The sequence below is a fragment of the Leptonotus elevatus genome, chromosome 1, assembly GCF_054856555.1.
Source record: "Leptonotus elevatus isolate MCC_2025b chromosome 1, RoL_Lele_1.0, whole genome shotgun sequence".
Lineage (NCBI taxonomy): Eukaryota > Metazoa > Chordata > Actinopteri > Syngnathiformes > Syngnathidae > Leptonotus > Leptonotus elevatus.
In genome coordinates this window covers 18,583,195-18,602,731 of record NC_141239.1, presented here as the reverse complement: position 1 = coordinate 18,602,731, position 19,537 = coordinate 18,583,195, and the positions used below count along the sequence as shown (strand labels likewise).

The 19,537-nt window shown below is 40.4% G+C and overlaps 1 protein-coding gene across 2 annotated transcripts in view; it reads right to left on the bottom strand.

Annotated features, from left to right (window-relative positions):
- Nucleotides 1–19,537, bottom strand: part of LOC147181156 (laminin subunit alpha-3-like) — a 104,369-nt gene that overhangs the window by 35,322 nt on the left and 49,510 nt on the right. For both annotated transcript variants that reach the window (XM_086080472.1, XM_086080483.1), the window contains exons 22-40: nucleotides 18,567–18,705; nucleotides 17,499–17,641; nucleotides 15,461–15,564; nucleotides 15,235–15,391; nucleotides 14,903–15,066; nucleotides 12,580–12,688; nucleotides 12,410–12,507; nucleotides 10,000–10,174; nucleotides 9,795–9,921; nucleotides 9,027–9,175; nucleotides 8,831–8,946; nucleotides 7,947–8,158; nucleotides 6,130–6,334; nucleotides 5,810–5,954; nucleotides 5,202–5,342; nucleotides 3,750–3,911; nucleotides 2,899–3,000; nucleotides 2,727–2,810; nucleotides 1,959–2,189 (exon numbers count right to left, since the gene is read on the bottom strand). In XM_086080472.1, coding sequence (XP_085936598.1) covers nucleotides 1,959–2,189; nucleotides 2,727–2,810; nucleotides 2,899–3,000; nucleotides 3,750–3,911; nucleotides 5,202–5,342; nucleotides 5,810–5,954; nucleotides 6,130–6,334; nucleotides 7,947–8,158; nucleotides 8,831–8,946; nucleotides 9,027–9,175; nucleotides 9,795–9,921; nucleotides 10,000–10,174; nucleotides 12,410–12,507; nucleotides 12,580–12,688; nucleotides 14,903–15,066; nucleotides 15,235–15,391; nucleotides 15,461–15,564; nucleotides 17,499–17,641; nucleotides 18,567–18,705 — 2,763 coding nt within the window. The remainder of the gene's footprint in view (nucleotides 1–1,958; nucleotides 2,190–2,726; nucleotides 2,811–2,898; nucleotides 3,001–3,749; nucleotides 3,912–5,201; nucleotides 5,343–5,809; nucleotides 5,955–6,129; nucleotides 6,335–7,946; nucleotides 8,159–8,830; nucleotides 8,947–9,026; nucleotides 9,176–9,794; nucleotides 9,922–9,999; nucleotides 10,175–12,409; nucleotides 12,508–12,579; nucleotides 12,689–14,902; nucleotides 15,067–15,234; nucleotides 15,392–15,460; nucleotides 15,565–17,498; nucleotides 17,642–18,566; nucleotides 18,706–19,537) is intronic.

Sequence of the window (19,537 nt, the reverse complement as noted above, 5' to 3'; positions counted from 1 at the left end):
TGATGCGCCAAATCAGTTATAGACTTGAGGCGTGTGTGCGTGTGTTTGTGTGTGTGTGTTATGCAACTGTGTCAGACACCCTCAGACAGTAGAGTCACACCTGAATCACACTGTGCAAACAAAAGCAGATATACACACACTTTTGGGTGTGTCTGCTGGACTTTCAGACACGCACATGAGCATAGTGCGTATACACAATCAAACACACTCACGTTTATGAGTAACAGTGAGGCAAGGTGAGGTTTCCCCACCTGTAGACTCAACTTCCTCTAAATGGACCAGATTAAAGGTTGCTTCATGTGCAATTTCCATCCATTTGCTATACTGCTCGTCTTTATTAGTGTCGCGGGTGAGATGGAGCCTTTTCCATGTACAGGAAGGGCGGAGCCAGGTTTCAAACCCAGAACCTCTCGACTGTGAGGCAGACACGCTAACCACTACCCTTATATGCACAACTGGAAAATAAACACAAAACCTCGACAAAGAGCCACACAGACAAGATGGAATGCGTGTATAAAAAAATGGACTTAAGACACAAACAGTCTTTTTCCTGCGGAATGTTGGTACTGCCTCTAAGAGTTGTAGCCATGGCAGTGATCCCGGCTTTATAATGGCTAATATTATGTCTGCGTGATTGTGCATTTCATCCCGTCCTAGCCTGAGGCCATGTCATTTTGGCCGGCTGGTTATTTTCCAGCAGCACATTCCGCCCAAGTCTCCTCAGTTGATGACTTTGGCCCCCGGGCGAAATGGTGCAATGTTTAGTTTGGGCGTGTCGGGACAACCGGAGAAGAACGAAGAGGAGGTCCCGCTCCTCCAAGATGACACTACGCTATTTCACTCAACACCTGAGAAGGTGAGCCTTCCTGTTCTTTCTCAGTGGTGCAAATTAGGGCCCAACCAATATGCATTAAAAAAAAATATATATACAGATTACTGATTAATCTGACGATTATTTAAAAATATATATAATGCATAAAATTACCCTCGCCCCATTCCTTTTCAATGGGTGTCACTTACGCACAAACTTTCGCTATTAAGATTCTCTGCTTTGAATGACAAGTCCATAGTATGACATTATTAAAAAAAAAAATCTTGAAGTATACAAGGTTAATGTACAGATTTATGTGTCAATAAAAAAAAAAAAACATTCTTACTTGTTTACAGCTGCTGTAAAGCATGAACTTTTTCTTGTATATATTTTTATCTTGTGTTATATTCACTTTTCTATTAAAATAACTCGTTTGTCACCCATTGGGAAGAATTTGTGCCTTTGCGTAGTGTTATCTCACCTGTGGGTATGTGTTCCCACAAAATTTGTGAGTGGATAATTGTTATTTGAACGAAAAACAGTCCCAAAGTTGATGCTATTTTCCTGTTAGCATTTGAATGGGATCCTCCCTTTGCTTTTAGCATTAGGGCTAGGCTAGCAATGTTTTAAAAAACGAAGCATGTTTTGTATTTAAATATACAGTGGATGTAATTCTTAACGTTGTGTATTTAGTTTTATAGTTAACTTCAACTGTGGTGTCATTAAACATCTTAAAAGAACGCTTAGTGACAACAGAATAACATACGGTACACACTTGCTAGTTGCTAATGCTACGCAAGCAAAATGGTGCATTCAGGGTACTTTCACAGCATCGGAAACTTCGTTTTTCTTTAACAAAATTTTAAGGAGAAAATAATCTGCCATTTGGCCTAATTTGATGACTGTTTTGGCTGATTAAAATCGGGGGCCAATTAATAAAATTAATTAATTAATCGATCAGGGCCTAGTGCAAATGGAAGAAGTTTAGAAGCGAGGACAGCTGTCATGCATAGTAATAGAAAAATACATTGACAACACTAAAAATTTGGAGCAAAAAAGCCGTCAAAGATCAAAATGGGTCACTGGGACTATCAGAGCTAAATATTCAAATAAATTAAGCCACGATGTAACGATATATTTGACTCACCTCGCAGGAGTCTCCGAGGAACTGAGGAGGGCAGGAGCAGACCTCCACGATGTTCGCGGGACTCCCGGTCCCCGAATCGGTGGCTTCCTCCAAGCCCACCTGGCCCAGACTAAGTCGCTGGCTCTGCGTAAAGTACAAGGCTCGGATCTTCAGACGTGCCAGGCCCGCTAGAACCATCATCAGCTCTTCTCTGGACACGGGCCTGTTGGTACCGGCATGGCGCCAGTTTCCCTATGGACAACAGATCAGATCAGATTTAAACCTGCTTTGAAAAACAGCAAAAATATCAAGTAAAGTGTAGCCCCACCCCCATTCTATTGGTAAATTTGGAAAATATAATTTTGAAGTTTGGAGGAGTAGCGGCGTTGAGAGGAACCAGTTGAGGTGGCTGGGGCATCTGGTTCGGATGCCTCCTGGGCGCCTCCCTGGGGAGGTGTTCCGGGCATGTCCTACCGGCAGGAGGCCCCGGGGACGACCCAGGACACGCTGGAGAGACTACGTCTCACGGCTGGCTTGGGAACGCCTTGGGATCCCATCGGAGGAGCTGGCTGAAGTGGCTAGGGAGAGGGAAGTCTGGGCTTCCCTGCTAAAGCTGCTGCCCCCGCGACCCGACCCCGGATAAGCGGAATTGAAGACGGAACGGAACGGAATTTTGAAGTTTATCCACATAACTTGTATAGTGTGAATTCAAAACTAGCCTGACAATCTTTGGAATTTAAACACCAAAAGAAATAGCCATGTTTTTTGTTGTTGTTTTTTTTTTTTTACCTCAACAAGCTGGACTTTGCCTTGATACAGTCTGTCTGGCAACTGAACTTGAGGAGCTACATGGACCAGGGTCATGTCTTTACTCTAGAGGAGAAACATGACGATGTTTGTAAACGATATCAATCAAACAGCAATAGTGAAAGATGAGAATATAAACTGGAATTTGACATACAGTCAGTAAGACATCAGGCGTTCTGTCTATCAGATTCATTCCCTCACTGGGTATACCAAAAGATTTGGCCTGGAAGGTGAGGAAACCACCATAAGAGGACACCTAGGAGTACAAAAATATAAAATTATAATAATGCATTACACAAAATACATAAAATATATAGATAGTAATTGAATTGCTCATTGAAAGCAGATGTGTAACGCAGGTAAATTATTTCTTGCTTAAATATTGAATGTATGTTCCTTAAGTGACTGTGTGTTGTTAAATAAGCTGAATGAATTTTTTTGCAGGTCATTCTTATTTTCAACAAATAAAATAAAAAGCTCAATGTTTTGTGAATAAATTATTCAAGTACGTCTTTTTTTGTACATTGGCCTGTGCTTTGAATCTTTGCCCTTGTAGTAAAGCAGCCTATCAACTTGAAAGATTGCAGGCAGGAAAAGAAGGAGCGGCTCAAGATAGCGTTCATACAAAGAGCACCAGGTATTTTGCTTTGTTGAGAAAGTTATACATGCAGCAAGTATTAAAAAATCCAAAACTACAAATTTTGATGGAAAACAGTGCAATTTATTATGGCAAGGTGGAATGGAATACAGGTGAGTCATCCATCCCCTTCCAGGAAGAAATGTGTGTGTGGGGGCGGGGGGAGTCCAACAGAATATAACATAAAATTCATTCAAAACCAACCAAGATAATGCATTTAACACTAATACATATTTTGGAGGTTGTGCTAATAATGTAAAGATCTTGGAGCAAAAACAACAGCAACAAATAAATCAACATTTGAGTGGCAGTAAACGTTTTATTTTTATTTTTTATTGCTATAACATTAACAGCAGCCTTGGACTCACCCTGTCGTCCTGGTATGAGGCCGGTGCCACCCAGTGTAGCGCTTCAATGGAAGCACGAAGCTCCTGGACATCTGCCACCACAGTGTTACTGGCCACGTTCAACACGGACGGAACCTCTCGGCGGCCAGAACTTTCCAACCTCCAGCCACGCATGTCCACAAACTAACAGCAGAAAACATGGAGAAGTGAACGGGAAAATAAATGATGGAATATATCATGTCATTTTGTGTTCAAAATATGCTGCTGATGTTCACCTACCTTCATCATCTAGTAGATACTAAACTGAATGTTATTTGTACAAAAATGCTTTTAGAACACAGCCAACCAGAGGTGACAAATCAAGGTCCAGAAAGTAAAAACCCTGCCACAGTTTGACTTTAGCCCCTTGTGCTAGATATCTAGTGTTAGAGTAGACAATATTAAGTATTGTACTCTTTGCGTGTTCAATTAACTGAATGGTTAATAACTTAACACTAGCCAGCTCTAGCAGGTAAACGAGCACCTGAGGAGCTAGCTAGGGAGCTTGCTAGCTAGCACCTGAGGCTAAAGGCAAACTGTGGCAGGGTTTTTACTTTCTGGATCTGGATTTACCACCTCTGCAGTCAACCCATAAATATATATATTTTTTTGGGGAAATAGATTTTATAAAAAAATAGCTAGCTAGCTAGATGGATAACTAGCTGTATAGCTTGCTAACATAGCTTGCCAGACAGATGGCTAACTAAATTGCTACTGTAGCTAAATAAATAGAAAGATAGCTAGCTAGCTAGATACAGTTGTGCTCATAATACATACCCTAGGGCAGGGGTAAGGAACCCTGGTCCTCGACAGCCACTGCCCTGCCTGTTTTCGATGTCCCTCCACCAGCATAGCTAACTCAAATGATCAGCTGCATCAGAGAGCTCTGTAGAAACCCGATGACGATCCTGTTCATCGAATCAGGTATATTTGTGGCGGCAGACATTGAAAACAAGCAGGATGGTGGCTCTCGAGGACCAGGATGCTCTATGAACATAAGATAACATAAAAAAAAAATGGTGGTATTTGTTTTGATATTTTCAGAGATTCAAGTGGACATGTGCATTTTGGTGACGATTCATAACATTTTTGTGTCATTAAGCGACATTTAGTTTTCGGACATGTACAGTTATGCTCATAAGCTTATGGATGGATGGATAGATAGATAGATAGATAGATAGATAGATAGATAGAACAATGTGACCATAGGGAGCGCTACTGTAACCATAGACATTATGACGATAGAACAATAGATGTACTCTATACAGGTATAACTATAGCAAGATAGAACAATTTCAAGATAGAAATATAACAATAGAACTACAGAGAGATAAAATGTAAGAAATAGAAAGATAAAGAGATGATGTAATGATCCGCCTGATAAAGACAGAAGCTGCAGTCTCAGCACATGCAGCATCAAGACATGACACCCACCTTGCCTCTGCGTTTTCTGGAGCTTTGACACTTATCAGTGGCTCCAAAGCAGAAGCAGCCGGTGCAGCCATTCGTGTTGGACGGGTCAAAGTGGAAGGAGCCGTCCCGACATACGTCGCACCTGACGCCGGCGACATTTGTCTACAGACATATGGAGGGAAACAGAGTTATGCAGTTTCAAGCTAAACAATTGATTTTCTATCTATATTTATTCATCTATCAATGCCAGTGATGAAATGTGATAAGAAGAACAATTAAATGCTCTTCCACTCATTTTCTAGTTTGTTCCATGACCAAATTGAAATGCCATGAATCTGTTCCAGCACCCCCACTCCCGCCCCCAAAAAAGCATCACATTTTTGTGTGATGTGTTTTTAATAAAGGAAAATGGCACAATACACAACAGACAGATTTGATCACCCATGCCTATCTTTAATATTGTATTGTATGTAAATTTATGTTGCTAATTATTAGTTTTATTTGATATTTGACGGTAAACAAAAAAACAAACAATAAATTGTTTTGTGCTTGACTTGCGAGCATAAAACAGCGAAAATCCGTTTTTGTAGGCAAACAAAAGCATAAACAAGACAAAACTTTTGGCATACCTTGCAGAGGCACCTCCCCGTGTCAGGGTGACACACGTCGGGTGTGACTCCGCCTTGCTCGCAGTTGCAAGGGATGCAATCGGGAAAGCGGTAATAACCTGCAGCGCATCGATCACACTGGCGTCCGCCAATCCTGGGCTTGCAGCTACATTTGCATAATCACCAGGTCAAACTATCATTTAACACTAAAAATGCATAGTCAGAGACAGCTATAGACAATTTAACCCAGCAGGCATCCTACACGTGTTTAGGACACTATAAAAACCGCGTAAGTTAAGAAACCAAACAATAATAACAGCAAAGCATCAGTTTGTGTTCACCTGCACTGTCCGGTGACGCGGTGGCAACCGGGCCCGGCGTCGGCTCGCAGGCCGTTTCTGGAGCAGTCGCAGCCCTGGCAGCCCAGCAGAGGATGATAACTGAACGTCTGGTTCTGACACACGTGGCAAGCCGGCCTGACAGTTTGAGGCGGGCACAAGCAACGCCCCGTCACCTCGTCGCACAGCCGGCGGCCGCATTCACATGCTGCGGAGGAAGATACAAATACAACATTTTGAGTGGTTTGAAGGTTTACACTAGAGTTAAGCTAACATCTATACTATTTTCCATTAGCTCGTTTCTGGTGTTTTGTATTATACGTTAGCATTAAGCTAGCGGACGTTCGTTTTTGATTCTCTTTTGGTTTACGTGTTAGTTTTACTGTAAGATTCAACTAATAGTGTCAAATGAATTGTCCATTATTGAAAAGAACAATCCAAAGAAGAATCCAGAAAGCTAAAACAAATGAAAGCTAAAACAAATGACTTTGAAAAGTGTGTTTTAATAAGTTCAAGGGAATTATTTTCATGACCGGTGTAAGTCTTGCGCGCCGCTTGGCATGCAGCACATCTGCGCAGAGGCGGGTTAGAACCGATGTTTTTAATTTCGCAGACGAGCGTGGGCTAGCCGATCAATGAGAGGCCGCTGAGGGAGTGGTCACAGCTCACTTCAATCATGGCCTATCAGGATCTTTTCATTACCTTTAAATGTGATGCACACTAGAGTTTTGACATGGAAGAAGCACATCTGTGACATGGAGTTGGCACTTGGAGATGATTTAGAGGGTTTGATCATGTATTCTATAAAAACTAAAAATACTTTCATTAATTAATTATTACTACTACTACTACTAGGGGTGGGAACCTCTGGGTCTCACGATGCGATACGATATGCGATACGATATGCGATACAAGGCAATCAAGATCAAGACATAAACGGATGTTTTTTCAATGAGAAAATCGTTTCTTTTTGTACCATCACTGAAACACAATATTAAAACTGGTGTCTTCTTCACAGTGAGTAATTTAGTGCATTTTTTTTTTTAACAAATACAAATGTCTTCTTAACAGAGACAACTTTCTGTGAACAAATTTGTTCTTTCTTAAACACTATTGTCATGCAACATGTCAGTCAGTCATTTATTTAATTTTTTGGTGTAACGTTGCAAACGTAAATAAAAAAATAAAATTACTTAAATATTAAATCCAATTACGTCAATATTAATATTCCTCAGTAATGGTGTGCTTCAGAAAGTCGAAACATAGAAAATGTTTTAAATGTTTTGAAATGAAGATTTAATACACATTTTTCATAGAAATTTATGCAAAACGGAATCACTTGCTGGACAGATAAATGTCTTATACAAGTAAAAGTAAGCTCATGAATCTTCCATACATTTCCCCGCCACTCTCATGAGGGGCTCCCCCTAGTGGCCTGCCAAATAATTGCTCAATAAGTCATTAACAATGGAGCCGTTATACTGGCTGTATATTAACTACAAATATCAATACTTGGCGTAGGCGCGAAAACAAAGCATCACGATTTATCACGATATCGATATATATCGTCACACTCCTAACTACTACTACTACTAATAATAATAATAATGTTTGTTGCATGACTATATTTTAGTATGTTTAAATGTTTTTCAAATGTGTGTGAAGACTACTCTTAGCATCGCAGATGTTCCCCTATCGGGTCTGGAACGTATCCCAGGGGACAGACAGGAGCTCACGGTGTATAGACTTGAATAACTCTTGTGCTTGATCTCAATAAAAGCTAGTGGATGTAGAGTAAGTATAGTTTGCGTTTCACTCACGTCTGCAGTAGGGGAAGCCATAGTACCCCGTGGCACACTTTGTACACTTTTGACCGATAACGTGAGGCCTGCAGGGACATTGTCCTCCGGCTGGGTCACACACAGGTCCAGTGGAGCCAGATTGGTCACAATTGCAAGGAAGTGCTCCGTCGTTGTAGAATGCCACCAGAGAGCGGGCAGAGTCTCTGCAGAATTGGGAAGACGTTCTGGGGCTGAGGAAACATGAAAACAAGATCTTTATATCACCTGTGAAGCCATTTGACAGAGATTTAAAAATGGAAACAAATCTGTTTCAAATCTCTTAGGAGGCTTTGCAGTATCAAACAATGTGGAAAACATCCTCAACATGTTATGGGACTATGCTTGGAACAGTATTTAAAACATCTTAGCAACAAAACAAGGTTTAAATCAAAAACGACAGATGAGTGGCAGATTTTTATACCACCCCAAGGGGGCAGTAGTTAGTTGGATAAACGTCTACCTTAGGCTACTGCACAGTCTTGTTGTTAAAGTTTATTGTTAAAGCTCATTAAATCAATGGCCAAAAGAAAACAAAACATCAAAATGATCAAATACACAGATAGAAAGAAACAAGAGTTCATGATAGCAAACAAACACAAGTTCAAATCCTTCAAAGTGCCATTTCAAGTGGATTTTTTGGGATTCTGAAGTATTCGGTTTAAGTGAAGGGTATGGAATTTTTAATAGGTTTCAGGTGAATTAATGAGCACAAACTCACACTCACGCACATAAAAAAAAAAGAGAGAGAGAGAGCAATGATGATGACATGTTGAATTGGTAAGATTACAGAATGAACAATACTGAGCTCTCTTAAGAAAAAAGCAAAAGAAAAAAAGAAAAGAAAAAACAAAACAAACACCAACTCAATAAAGAAGCCTTCTCCTCGGCACTGCTGGATGAAGAGTGATGACTTATCCAAAGGATTCTCTCTCAGGATGTCTGGGGTGTAACGACTCTCGGGAACCAGCAATATATGATCCTATGCAGAAGTGTAAGTCAGTAAGAAACTTCAATAATTGACTACAAGTGCTGCAAAAAGTGGATGAATAAAACACTGACCAGAATGAGAGTCTTGCGACGAGGAACAATCACAGAGATGCTTGGCAGCTGCCAAGATTGCTGGGAAAAGTCGAGGACGGTGCGCCCGTCAGCGACCAGTACATCTCTGCAGCCTGACACCGAGGGGCAGAACGATGCATTTATGGAACCTGCGAGAAAACCAATTGAGGAACGGGCAAGAAGACAACAAGCTGCAACCACAGATGGCGTCCAGCTTCAACTTTTGACTGTCTTTGGGAACTCATTTGCGCCCCAAAACCTATAAAAATGTTATATTTTAAATATTGCCATGGTCCCAAAAACTTTTTTTTTTATGCTAGAGCATACAGAAGGCTTTGATGCATCCTCTGTCCTGAAGAGGTCGCTTAAAGCAATGATTATTATTGTACTATGTTATTACAAAAACCGACAGCAGGTGACAGAGACCAACCAGAGCCATGTTGCAACAAGCTCTTTTTGACAGTGTTTTCAACAGGAATGTGAATAATGATGAAACTTAGCTATATTCTAATGCTAATTGCTGCACAACAGAAACAGAAAATATTTTTTTTTCCTGATGAAAGAAGAGACTAATCTTTCTTTTGATAGATTCCATGATTTTATAGCAAAATAACACAATATTTTGTGGGCCTTGCAAAATCAGTAAAAATCCAGTAAAGCAGCCGGGGCGCGAAGGAGGTTGCTTCAGTGAAAATGGCTACGAGTGAATGAGTTAATAAGCACAAATCTCAGCCTCCTAAAATACATTTCAGTCAAAACTGAACTCACCTTTCCAGCTATACCCGGCATCCACTCGAACCTCCACAGGAAAGGAAACGTGCTCCGGCTGGCGATAATGCACAACAAGCACATATCTGCCAGGGAGGGGCACCTTGGGAGTGAAGCTTATCTCCGTCTGGACAGATGTAAAAAGGATGCCTTTAAAAATGACAGCAGTGACCCTGTCAAAGGTCAAGGTGACATTCTCTGATACCTGAGGGTATTTGAGTAGAATCTTGTCAGCGTGAAGGGGTAAGTCTGACTGTCGTCTCTGCCGCCAGTCCGCGTTGTCTCCTTGTTGGCGAGCAGCGTTCAGCTTCCCGTCACGGGCCGCATGCAAAACCCAGCCGGGCGAAGGCTTTTCCAAATGGCTCACAACACAATGCTGACTAGAACCATCAAAAACAAAAATGTGACATATAGCTACAGTAATTCCTATAAGCCGCTACTTTTTTCACTTGCATTCGACCCTACGGCTAATCTGCGGTTTATTCATCAGATCACAAGGGGGCGCACTATAAAGGAAGCGCAAGAGCGTCAGGGAGAGCAAAACAAACCAAGTGAGCCCAAATACAGTAGGAGAGACAGAACGAGAGCGAGACAATTTGCACCCTTATTATGGAAAAGAAAGTAGCGGGAACCCCGGTGCGGTAACACTAAAACACCTGCGGCTTACAGTCGGGTGTGGCTTACATGTGTAACAAACTCGAGTATTCGCCAAATTTAGCTAGCGCGGCTTATAGTCAGGTGCGCCTTATAGCCCAAAAATTACTGTACTTAAAGTGGAAGTCAACCGTAAAGACCCAGTGTGTAGTCCTTAATGCCATCTAGTGGTCAAAGAATAGCATTAGAAGCACGCACACTACGGTGGCTCAGAGAGACCACATTTTGCAAGCCTACCACCAATTCCTATTTTGCGTGAGCAAACAAGCATCTCGGCGAGCGATGGCGACTTGGCAACCGTTGTGAAGCTCGGCGAGCGACGTCGAAAAAACGAGCAAGCCGGAATTAGCCAGAGCAGCTAACAAGAGCGGCTAGTGGGAGGAGCTGGTAAAAGCTTGCAAGAGGAAAGCAGAAAATGTGTCGGGCCCGAATCACGGGAGTTAGTGATGACCACCTGCAGACCCCAGCTGCGGAAGGTAAGCGGCGGTCGACCCATAGGGTCCGACACTCGATGCGATACTGCGAACCGGGCTAACTACATTCGCAAAGTTGTCCTATGGGCATCCGTAGCAGGAAGATGGCGGCGAAACATGGCAGCTGTAGTAAACTGACACTACAGCTATGTAATATAATTAGTGATTACTAGACCTACCATTATATTAAAAAAATATATATATTATGCGATACAACTTTTTTTTGCATACAATTGACATAAACAGTCATTTTTTAAAATGAATACATTTTTTGTTCACCAATAGAATGTCTTTGAATGTGCCTTTAAACATTTCTTGACAATAATATATTATATGTGACTTCACCAGCCTAAACATGACGTTCTGATTAATATTACATATGAATTATGAAGCAAAATCTCTACGTTTTTTTTATTCATCTCAGGGGGCGGCCATTTTGCCACTTGCTGTCGACTGAAGATGACATCACAGTTGCTCAGTGCTCAGGCAACGACCAATCACAGCTCGCCTGTTTTCTGAAGCTGAGCTCGACAGCAAGTGGCAAAATGGCCGCCTTCTGATATTGACAAAAACTGCTGAACTCCAGCTGCTGTACTGTGAACCGAGCCACTCAAAAATCCACAGTCTTAACTGAAGAAGCATTGACTTGGCTGAACTTAAGCCCAACAGTTGCTCAAACCCGACCAAAAGCCAGACAACACAAACACATTTCAACAAAAAGGAAGAGGAAGCAAACGGCAATCAGTGACACACCTGTCAAGCTGATACTGGAAGACAACACCCGGTAGCAATAAACAATAAATGTAAAATAATCTGAGAGAAAATACGGATTCATAGAACATAAAAAAAATATATACAAGTGGAAACAATAATATGATAATAAAGTCATTACATTACATGAAAAAATTATCATAGTGTATATAAATCAAAAGAAAAGAAAAAATAAATTAATTAAATAAGAAAAATGTGATCAGAAAAACAAAACATTTACCTAAATGATTCAATTAAATTGTATTGAACATAAAAGTTACATAAAAACTGTAACTCGATAAGCTACAGATTAAATAAAAATTGATTGAACTCAAAAGTTGAAGACAACTAAACTCTACTTGGGCCAGTGATTTATTTGCATACCACTAGAGGGTACCAGAGTACCATTAGTGGTACTCGTAAAATACTTTGAGAAACACTGTAAAGCTTTCTCTCCACCTTTTGCCAGTCTATGCAGTAAATGACAGGGCAGCACAATGACAGCTGCAAAACAGGGAAGTGTCACATAAATCCAACAAGAAAGAAAGCGATTTTAGGCTAACTTTAGCCTCGGGTAAAATCATCAAAATGGATGCTACCACACCTGGAAAACAGATGCTTTCTGTACATTCTCATTTAATGGGAACAGCAGAAACAAAATGACTCCACCAGCTTTAAATCTTCATTATTTAAGTCTCAGTTTGGCAATTTAAGGCAACACCTTTTGTGACGCATTACCTGTCTTCAGTGAAGCGTCCGTGAGTGGAGATACACAGCACCTTGGCCTCTACATACTCCATGGAGAACTCCTTAGTAGGGACTGCGTACACTTTGTGCTGCACACAAACGCATTGTCGACTCAGTATCTTCCAAAACTGAGATGGTTGTGCAGCAAAAACGGGACCCACCAGCAAGAAGAAGGCGGTGGACGTCTGCAGGAGAAGTTCTGTCCTGTGAGCGAGCTGCAGCACGGCCACCTCATTCCCGCTGTCCACCACCACACTCCGACACAAAAAGCTGCACAGGTGGCAACAATTATTTGTATTTTTCCATTTTATTTTATTCGTAGTTTAACCAGGTTAAGACAATTGAAAACCGTTTCTTATTTAGGCACTGACAGTGGACAGTCTGAGTCAGTATTCGAACCAACAACACTTCGGTCATTCATGACCCGCTCTATCAACTGAGCCACAGCCACCTTGTTTTGTAATCACTTTTAAATTTGTATTATTTAATGAAATAAATGAAATCCAAAATAATAATAAAAGGAATACAGTATTTTAAATGTACTGTATGTAAAATAGCTTTTCACCTCTTTTTCAATGGTATTATTTACAAAAAAAAAAAAAAAGTGACAATGAAAAAAAAAATCATTATAAATGTAACATTTTCTTATTAATTAACCACTTTAAAGGAAAAAAATGTCAAAATAAATGCAGTGATTATTACGGGACTCTTAACTCATTCACTGCCATTGACGGCTATAGACGTCAAAAATTCATTTTAACTATTTCTATTAGTTTAAAAATTTTCCCACTTTTGTTAACAAGAGTATGAAAACCTAGTGTTTTTTTATATTGTATTCCAACAGATATAAAATGTTTTATTAATCGTGAGTTAACTTGTGAATGCATGCGATTAATTATGATGAAAAATCCGACTCGCTTGACGCCCCTATTTTTAAATAATATTTTCTTTAAAAAAAAAAAAAAAGATTATTAAAAAGAAAAAAAGAGAAAAAAAGAAAAGATTATTTAAAAAAATTAGGGCCATCAGGCAATCAAAAATTTTAATAATTATTATTTGCATTACTTCACTAGTTAACTCACGATTAATCACAAATTTTATATCTGTTCTAAATGTACAAAGACAATTCTAGGTTTTCATACTCTTGTTAACAAAAATGGGAAAAACTAAACTAATATAAATATTTCAAATGATTTTTTTACGTCTATAGCTGTCAATGGCAGTGAATGAGTTAAAAGCAACCCCAGTTCAATCCGGGTCATGGCACAAATTGAAACATTATGGTGAACTCGCATTTTTATTCAGCTGCCAAAATTATTTAATTACTCGAGAAGTAATCAATTATCAAATTAATGGAGGACTGTTTTAATAATCGAGTAATCGTTTGAAGCTATTTTTTAATTCAAAATGGTCCAAAATCCTCTGATTTAAGCATATCAACAGTAATCGTTCACTGATTTCTGCAGTCCTTCATGAAAGAAGACTGATTATCTTCTGTGTATAATCAAAATTAGACATTTGCAAACAAAACAACAACAATCACTGGTTAATAAACAATAATCAGGGAAATTAATGATTTTGTAATATACTTTAATACAAAATTAAAATGGATCCAATTAGTCGATTAATCGACGGTCTAATCGATAGATTAATCGATTCTAAAAGTATTTGATAGTGACAGCACTACAATATTATACTAACAGTAAATAGCACAAGACCGAATATTCTCAGTTGAACTATTTAATGGATGCCAGAAAGATTGAGCTACGGCTGTGGAGCCCTTTTATGTCAAGTGCGGAAGAAGGTCAAACTCAAATTAGCTCAGGGACCGCATGGAGGAAACTATATTACCAAGTGGGCCGGATAGGTAAAATCATGGTATATAACTCAAAAACAATTGCCGTCAGTTATACGCAGATTTTCGCTATTTGTGTGCCAGCCTTAAATTACAGAGCTCAACTGTAATCATAGTGTTCCAAAAAATAACACAAATGTAAATGGAACGCGGCATACAAAATCTACCTGTTTTGCATGTATATTGTTCCCAAAATGCATCATGTGGCGCAGTTAAAGAAGGACGTTAATCCTTGTCATATGTATTTGTGTTGCCAGTTATTGAATTTGTGTCATATTTAATATGTTTATGTCGGTCTATTTTTTTACGTTTTTTTTTAAACAAACTGTAACTTTAAATTGTGTGTAAAATAATGACATCCAGGACAATTCAGTGTACAAATTGCTCATCTGAGGAATGCTTGTGAAATTACGAATTTATATGTTTTGATTGTGACGGCTGATTAATTGGTCCGACGTTACAATTTATTTATTTTTTACTTTACTTTACAAAATCATCTCGCGGGCCGCATTAAACCCCTTTGCGGGCCTGATCCGGCCCACAGGCCGTATGTTTGACATAACTGGTCTAATCCATCCAAAGCGGTTCTAACTCTTATGCTGTCTTACAATGACACATGCAAGACTCACCTGTAGTCACAGCTGTAAACGTTGGCTCTGGCTCGCACCTGTCCACCATGCTGGACACCTACCAGGATGTTGACGTTCTGGACATTGGACATCATGCTGGCGTACTCCAGGATGAGCGCATGAGGTCCGGGATGAGGCACACGCAGGCTGAGCTGCAGCTGAGACTGGGGGACACACAGTGAGGAACACACAACTTGTTAAGAAATCAATTAGAAGCATTAAACGGGACATATGGAATAGATCATAGAATCATCAACAACTAAATCTTTTGTTATCTGCCTATTCTTGAAAATATGTAACAGTGATGCCAATTTGATGCATTCCTCTCCCACCTGTGTGGCGTGCAGCAAGGCCATGTCCGGGTGATCCGGGGTGGGCCGCCGCACATGAGCCTGCCTCCTCCTGCGGCCCCTCCGACTCGACAGGCTTCCCTGTGACCCCAAAGCCGAGCTGAACGCATCCATGGCCACGTGTTTGTACAGCAGACAGCTGGGAGACACGACAGGTGGTTCAACCAAAACGCCTCTTTGAATGGAAACAAAGAAAATATGAATTCACTTTTTATTCCTTTGAGCTGTGGGAAGATATGTGCAAGCCTCTGTGATCTCTTCTCGCAGCAGCGGCGCCTCGTAGTAATCCTGAGGCAGCAGGACCAAATAGTCCTGAGGAGCAAGAGACATTACGTCATTGGAGCAAAACATTTGTGTCATGTTTCGGTTGTGTGGTGGTTGGGTTTTTTGTTTGTTATGAGTGTTCTTGTTGTTTTTGTCTGTGGTTGGTGTTTGTCACGTGTCCCTGGTTTCTTCCCTTGTCTCGTTATGTCTAACCACGTCCACCTGTGTGTTTCTTCCCTTCCCAGTGTGTGACCAATCAGTGCCCTCAGCCACTTGTGTTTCCCCAGGTGTGTCTCATTAGTGTTGGTGTATTTAGGCCCCGTCCGTCCACACGAAAACTAGTTTCGATGTATCCTCACAAGTTTCGTACCGTTTAGGCCGTTCGGCCACACGATGGTGCAGTTTCGGAGCTTGAAACCGATCACTTTTGAAATCGGGCTCCAGAGTGGAAAGGTTTCAAAACGCGCCCTGTACGCGTCCGTCTGGACACCACATGCAGGATACTCCTCCAGTGATGACGTAATGGTCGCAGCTCGATGACGACGCATTGTCGAAGATTGATGACGTATGCTGCAATTCTCGCGCGAACCGTCAGCCGTGTCGTAGTCGTTTTGCGCAGCCTCCTTAGCTTGCTTATGTTTTTGCAGCAAAATATTTTGCTTCTTTATTCCCACGTTCAACAAGCGGTGTTGTACTTGAACCACCCGCCATGGTCACTTCTCCTGTGTTTGTCTTTTTCATGTTGTTTTGATACATGCAAAGCCATGTTTGTTCTTAGTTAGAAAAAAAAAGAAAAAAAAGTGAGTCTTCTTCGTTGATTCTTCTTCTAGGCTTTCCGTTAACTCCCTGTGGCTGCGCTACAGTGCCACTTCTGACTTGGCATATACATGACAGCCGTTAAACGTCCTCAGCGTCTTCTTTTGGACACACGCAAGTCTTGAAAGGCTTCTGTGTGTACGAGATTTGCTTGAGGAACGAAGCCGGCTTTGCTTCCGCCTGGACGGGGCTTTAGTCTGTTGTGTTTTTTCAGTCAGTGTGGGAACATTGCTGACGTTGTGTGGAAGTTAGTGCGTCTCGTCAAACCTAAGCCCTCATCGCAGTCAAGTCGTCCACATTCAGCCAAGTTGTGGCGACCAGTCACGTCACGTCACGTCCAGTCATGGCGCCCATCCAGTCATGTCCCATCAAGTCATGGTTGTCTGCTCACCTTTCTCCCTATGGTTAATAAAAAGTACCACGCATTGCACTTGATTCCGGTTTCCCTGCGTTGAGGGTCCACCATCCCTCATTTACTCACGTTCCATCATAACAATTTGGGAATCACATGAAAGTATTGGGATAAAAAAATATCGGGTCATAACAGGACATCTTCACAAGGGCCACGTGCTGGTCACTCGGAGATGAGGTAAGCAACTTTTAAAAAGTGAAAATGTGTGCAGTAGTTATTATTAGTAGCTGTAGTAGTAATGGTAATTTTAATTCTTTAATATTATTTCACAAATTCATTAAATTATATTTTATTTACAACAAATACTGTAAACCAAATATTTAATATTTTTAACCACATAAACAATACATTTAAAAAATGTGATGCATATGTATTTTTTTATTTACTTTTTATTAAATGTATAATAAATGAACCACTTGAAATAAATATGTTATGTACATTTTACAAAAAAAATATAATTTGACTAATAGTTTTACATAAAAACTAATTAAGCTAATATTTTGAAGGCATAGATTAATAATGCAACAAATATTACAGAACTGAGAATAATGATATTGATAATGACAGTGGAGCGGATTAAAAAAACAAAACGCAGTGGGCTGTTTATGGCCGCTGGTATGCTTCCTTTTGCTATGCTTCATTTTGGTTGGCTTTGTGGAAGGCCCACACATATTCATCACACATTTAGTAGAACTAATCACAAGACTTTAATGTGTCCTTTTGGTAAACTTTTGTTCTCTTTTCTGCAACTCACAAGGAGAACTCCAGGTGCTTTGATGCGGATGATCCAGTTCCCAGCAGTCAAGGCAAAGGGCTCAGCAAAGCCGTCTCCGGGCACAGTGAGGAAGGATGGTTGTGGACTATCAGGGAAAACCACTTCCTTACTCTGTTCCGTTGCTGCAGGTGCACATATAGGACATTCGATGAGCCACTTATTTGGATGTTAATGTCTTTCAGGCCACAATTGTGGGTTCATTTTGATCAGTGATTCTCAACTAGTGGTACATTAACTCATTAACTGCCATCGACGGTTATAGACGTCAAAAATTCATTTGAACTATTTCTATTAGTTGAAAAATGTTCCCACTTTTGTTAACAAGAGTATGAATACCTAGAACTTTTGCAACCTACTGTTGGCTGAAAATGACATCACAGTTGCTCAGAATTCAGGAACCGACCAATCATGACTCGCCTGTTTTCTCAGTTTGATCATGTGACGTTCACAAGCTGAGCAACTGTGATGTCATTTTCAGTCGACAGCAAGGCAAAATGGCCGCACCCTGAGATGAATCAAAACGGGTGGATTTTGCTGCATAACACATATTCCACAAATGTAGTATTAATCAGAATGTCATAGACTAGTGAGGACACATATCACAATAAATACTATAAATGACTGTAAAGAACATTTTAAATTGGGCACTTGAAAATACAGTTTTAATGACCAATTGAGTGCCAATTGAAATGCTCTGATTTGTACTGTATATGGATGACTTTTTAACGGGATACTTGACTCAATGAGCCATTTTCAGCAGTAAAAAGTTAGTATTTTGTCCATAATGAATATGATTTTTTGTATACAATGAATACCTTTAAAAACCAACTGTGAGCCATGATTGGTCGTTACCTACTTCCTCAGCACAGGTGATGTCATCTTCAGTCGACAGCAAGTGGAAAAAAATATTTTTTAAAGTTATTAATTCTAATAATGAAGTTATCAAATAAATTCTGGACAGAACATTAATTTTTTATTGCCGAAAATGTTCATGTTAAAAAGTATCCCTTTAATGGTGCAAGCTTCAATCACCAGAGGCTGACTTACCTGCACCGCCTCTGTTATTTGCCGCCTCGATGTTACCACTCACACTGGTACCACTCGGGTTAGTGAATCGCAGCACCACACGGAATAAGTTGTGCCTGGCATCTTTCAGGTCAACATGCACTGTAACTCTGACTTCGCTCTGCAGGGGGGGGGGGGGGGAGGGGCAGTGACAAACAACTGACTGGATAAGACGTCGGAGGAGGTTTAGGAGGCGAAGCGGTTGCGTACTCACAAAGAGGGTTAATCAACACACGGCAAGTCGAGAGAGGAAAAAGGCAGCCAAGCCACGCCCTCCACTTACGGTCACAGCACGGCCGCGAGCTGGCTTCATCCGACACTGTGACCCTTGCTCTTAATCGCTTGGCCCTTCCCTTATTTCGCAGGGTGGCGTAGCGCATTACAATATGGAAAGTAGCAGGAAAGCCAAGGGAAAGGGTGAGGATCACCTCCGGCTGAAAAGAAACAGCTTTAGGCCTCAAGGAAGTGATAGAGAAGAGGAGGATAAAAGCGACAAAAGGTTGCTGCAAAAGAACAGCTAATTGACCAGTTGGACATTCAAAAGTTTAGAGAAGAAGTTTACCAGTAAAGTTTAGAACATGTTGTAGGTTCATCCTGAAATTTTACCTGAAATATTTGTAGCTTTTTTTTTACGAGTGTATATTGGACTGAAAAAGCAAGATATAGAGATTTAGGAAGAAGTAGCTGCATGGAATTTGAAGAGGAGGAGTGTGAATAAGAGAGAAAGCAGAGAAGCACAGCATTTATCATGGAGAGGACATTTAATAGTACACAGCAATGTTTAAGATATCAACATTACATTTATTGTTATCGTTTTCACAAACTTGAAATAATATCGTTATGATTTGCAGATGCAGAATGCCTACTGAGGTGGAATAATATTGTTAGCAGTTGGCTATTTTTTACAATAATTGTAAAGAGAGGCAGGAGTTTAAAACACAATAAAAAAAAAG